A 3600-nucleotide genomic window follows, 5' to 3' on the forward strand; every position below is an offset into this window, starting at 1 on the left:
CATCATGCTTCATAGTTATCATGTCAGTAGCCCAGGCTGTGTGAGTAATGAAGTTACTATGCTTTTTGGGTAATATTCTTTTTGCAGTGGTGTAGGATTTCTTATCACACCAGTTTGCAAGTACCACCTTCTTGTTTCTTTACTTTTTCCCAATTAAATCCTACTACTTTTCCATTTTTAATGTTTTTTATTTACTTGTTTAATTAATTTTGGACAGTAAAAGTCGATGGAGATGAGAAGAAAATAGTGTTGGTTGGTAGATTGTTGAAAAGCATTTCTTAAGACATACATGTATTTGCAACAGATTCTTTGTGTACTCTGCATGTAGCTCAACCAAAGCATGGTTTCCAACAAAGCATGCTAGGTGAACTAAAAAGCATGCTTCATAAGCTAACAAGCCTCATGTAATAGCATAATATTGCTTTTGGAGCAACATTAAAATTTATAAAATATCTTACTTTAATTCATCAAAAAGACTACACATCAGAAAATGAAATAAAAATTAATGAAGAATTTTTTTCCTCTCAATTATTGTAGACCCAACATTTACTGAGCATTATTTCATTCTAAGGAGCAAGGAGGTAACATTGCACTCACTTTCTTCTCTTGTAGTTTTGATCTGGCAGCCATCTTGATGTCTAGCTCTTTGATAACAGAGTCCATTGATGACTTGATACTCTAATAAAAATTATATATTAGTAACAGCTCACAAATGAATCAAAATCAAATTTGTGAATAACAATAATTTTTGAAATGAAAATTAATGAATATAGTGTAAATTACCAAAATTTCTTGACGCAATTGTGAAAGAGGTACAGTCAATCTTTCAATTTCTTTATCCATTCCCACCTACAGCACAACAATAATAATTTTATTAATAATAATAATAATAATGATAAATAATAATAATAATGTTGATGATGATGAGACTCACCAAGTTAGAAGAAAGGTCAAGGAAGTCAGAATAATCTTTGTTAATTAATTCAATCATGGCAGTCTTTAGTGTTTGATAATAAGACCTCAGGTCTTCGTGTAAGTGCTCAACTGTAACGTGACGCCTGCACTCACTAACAAACTCATCCACACTGTAAGTCTCTGATATAAACACATTAGGATTGAAACACAAGTCGCTGGAAGGAGGAGGTGGAGGAGATAAAGCTGCAGCCATCTTTACAAGGGGTGTGGCTATTAATTTAATTTTAGTCTTAAAATTGAAATTTTTGATGTCATATACTGGAAACAAAAATAAGAAAAACAAAAGTCAATATTAGATCACAAAAGACAATATTAAACTAATAATTAACATGCTCATAATAATGATAATAATTGCTATCATGTTTACTAATTTCTTTTGCCATTTTTCTCTTTCATGTATCTCTGAATATCTTCCTCTTGAGAAAACTACCATTGGATATATTTGCTTAAATACATTAGGTAGTAATACTGACAACAGCGATTCTAATTTAATATTAATCCAAAAACGATTAGAATTAACACCTTTTCTTAAAGTAGTAAAATTATGCAACGACTGGTCGGCTAGTGTGTGCAGATCCTTCCAACGTCTATCGGTGAATAGCTCAGCTGCTGTTTCCAAGTCTCCATCTTTCTCTTGAAGACACTCTTCAAATATCAGACAGTCCTCTAGCCCAGCATTCATACCTTGCCCATAAAAAGGGAGAACAGAGTGAGCAGCATCACCTAGCAAAAGAATGTTACCATAGTGATAAGGATAACACTTTATTGTGTTAAGTCTGCTTGGGGTTTTACGAAAAAAATCTTTAATTAGTTGATTTTCATTTGGAATTTTTTCCAGCAGGTCGGGAAAATATTTTTTGAAAAACTTTAAAACATCGCTAGGTGTTTTGATGCTTTTAGAGACGGAGAGGGGAATAAACAATATGATATTGAAACTGTTCCCTTTATTAGGTACACCAACCAACATAACTTCACCTAACGGCCATATATGGAACATATCAGAGTGCTGTAGGGCAGACTCTCCATTTTGTGTGGGTGGAAGATACAGCTCGTGATAGACCTCGTCCAGTATGTCCTGCTGATAATGCAAAATTGATCCTAGTACACTTTTACGTACAGAAGAGTTGAAGCCATCACAGCCAATTATAAATTTGGCTTTTATCGATATTTTATAGCTGCTCTCCTTTTCTTCTCCTGCTCTCTTTACATTAAAGTGCAGCGTATTATTTTGATGCTCAATATTCATCAATTTATGCTCATAGTATATTTTAACATTGGGATTCTCTTCTAACTTTTTCAACAGCAACTCACTCAGTCGCCTCCTATTCATAGAATGCACTGCTTCTTTCTTTACACTGTAATACTGCAATTTGGTCTTACCCCCGCTATTAGGCAAGTGTATGCATCTACCATAGAACGGAGTTGTCTCTTTCAGAACTTCCTCGGAGATGCCAATACGTACAAGTGCATCCATCCCACGGCTGGAGAGGGAAAGGTTTATAGCTCTGCCTTGGCTTCCATCAAGACTCTTGCCTCTCGCCTCATATAAATGAACTCTAATACCATGCTCTCCTAGTATGTATGCCATTACTGGACCAACTATACCACCGCCAATCACAGCAACAGGGACTTCTTCCCTCGTTTCTTCCTTCAGCAACTCTGCTGCCATTTTGAGTTGACACCCCCGCAAAAAGTTGTTTATTTTATAAACATTAAACAATAGACAAAAATAGTGTCAACTATACCATTCACATAATTGTCTGTGAATCACCACGAGTTCATTACATCCACAGCTACTAAAAAAGTGAAAACTTTTAAATAAATGCGACGAAAAAAAGTAATGTAATAATGGAAGGCTTTGATGATGATCATCTGACTGACTGTCATCACAAAGGTACTAACAAACACTACATACATGTACTACTAATTGTACTGTCATGATATTAAACTTAACAAAATTTGAAATGTAAATGCAATTAACATACAAGTCTTTGATCTTAATTTTAACATACAAATGTCTTATAATCAGAATCAATACCCAATTCTTACAATAACTAGTCTAGGGACATATGTAGCCACACTTATTGTATTGCTTGTGAAAAGGTCAGGGTTAAGAGATAATGTTATTATAAAGGAAGACCTTGATGATATGCTGATTATCATCACAGTGGTAAGAACACCAATTTAACTGTAGCATATGGTATTACAATTATTAGTATATAATCATCATTATACACACAAACAATTCATACAAATTAATACAAAATTAATTTCAATATATCCCAAATAAAGTAAGCAATTTCTGAACACCCAATTCTCACAATGCTGTACAACAATAACTACTAGTGACATATGTAGCCGCACTAAGAGGCCAAGTAAGGACTCACATAAGTCTTACCCACCAGCCGGCTATTGTAATAACTCATCTATTATGAGCGCAAACATCACACAAAGACTAACAACAAAGAGATACTAACACTATAAAATAGACTCACTCACTACCAGCTATAAACTAGTACACCTAGTCTACATTCAAATCATTATAAGACTGACTGGAACAATGAACCTTATAGTGGTATCTGTTCTTATACTCACTACTCTCTCTGCTATTGTATCTACTAATGA

General features: G+C 34.1%; 2 protein-coding genes across 2 annotated transcripts in view; both read right to left on the bottom strand.

Moving 5' to 3' along the window:
* LOC100641936 (conserved oligomeric Golgi complex subunit 2-like) overlaps nt 1-1199 on the bottom strand; it is a 12732-nt gene extending 11533 nt beyond the window's left edge. Inside the window, exons 1-3 of the mRNA XM_019998140.1 lie at nt 935-1199; nt 784-849; nt 598-678 (exon numbers count right to left, since the gene is read on the bottom strand). Coding sequence (XP_019853699.1) covers nt 598-678; nt 784-849; nt 935-1168 — 381 coding nt within the window. The 5' untranslated portion in view covers nt 1169-1199. The remainder of the gene's footprint in view (nt 1-597; nt 679-783; nt 850-934) is intronic.
* Nucleotides 1200-1231: 32 nt separating this feature from the next.
* On the bottom strand, nt 1232-3169 carry LOC100642063 (kynurenine 3-monooxygenase-like). The gene has a single exon (XM_003387574.2). It carries the CDS (start codon nt 2642-2644, stop codon nt 1268-1270), a length of 1377 nt encoding a protein of 458 aa, XP_003387622.1. The 5' UTR covers nt 2645-3169; the 3' UTR covers nt 1232-1267.
* Between the last annotated feature and the right edge of the window lie 431 nt (nt 3170-3600).

Source organism: Amphimedon queenslandica, unplaced genomic scaffold (genome assembly GCF_000090795.2).
Source record: "Amphimedon queenslandica unplaced genomic scaffold, v1.1 AMPQUscaffold_13338, whole genome shotgun sequence".
Classification (NCBI taxonomy): Eukaryota; Metazoa; Porifera; class Demospongiae; order Haplosclerida; family Niphatidae; genus Amphimedon; species Amphimedon queenslandica.

Excerpts from the sequence above, each read along its gene's own strand:
- LOC100642063 (XM_003387574.2), bottom strand. The coding sequence starts at position 2,644 with ATGGCAGCAGAGTTGCTGAAGGAAGAAACGAGGGAAGAAGTCCCTGTT.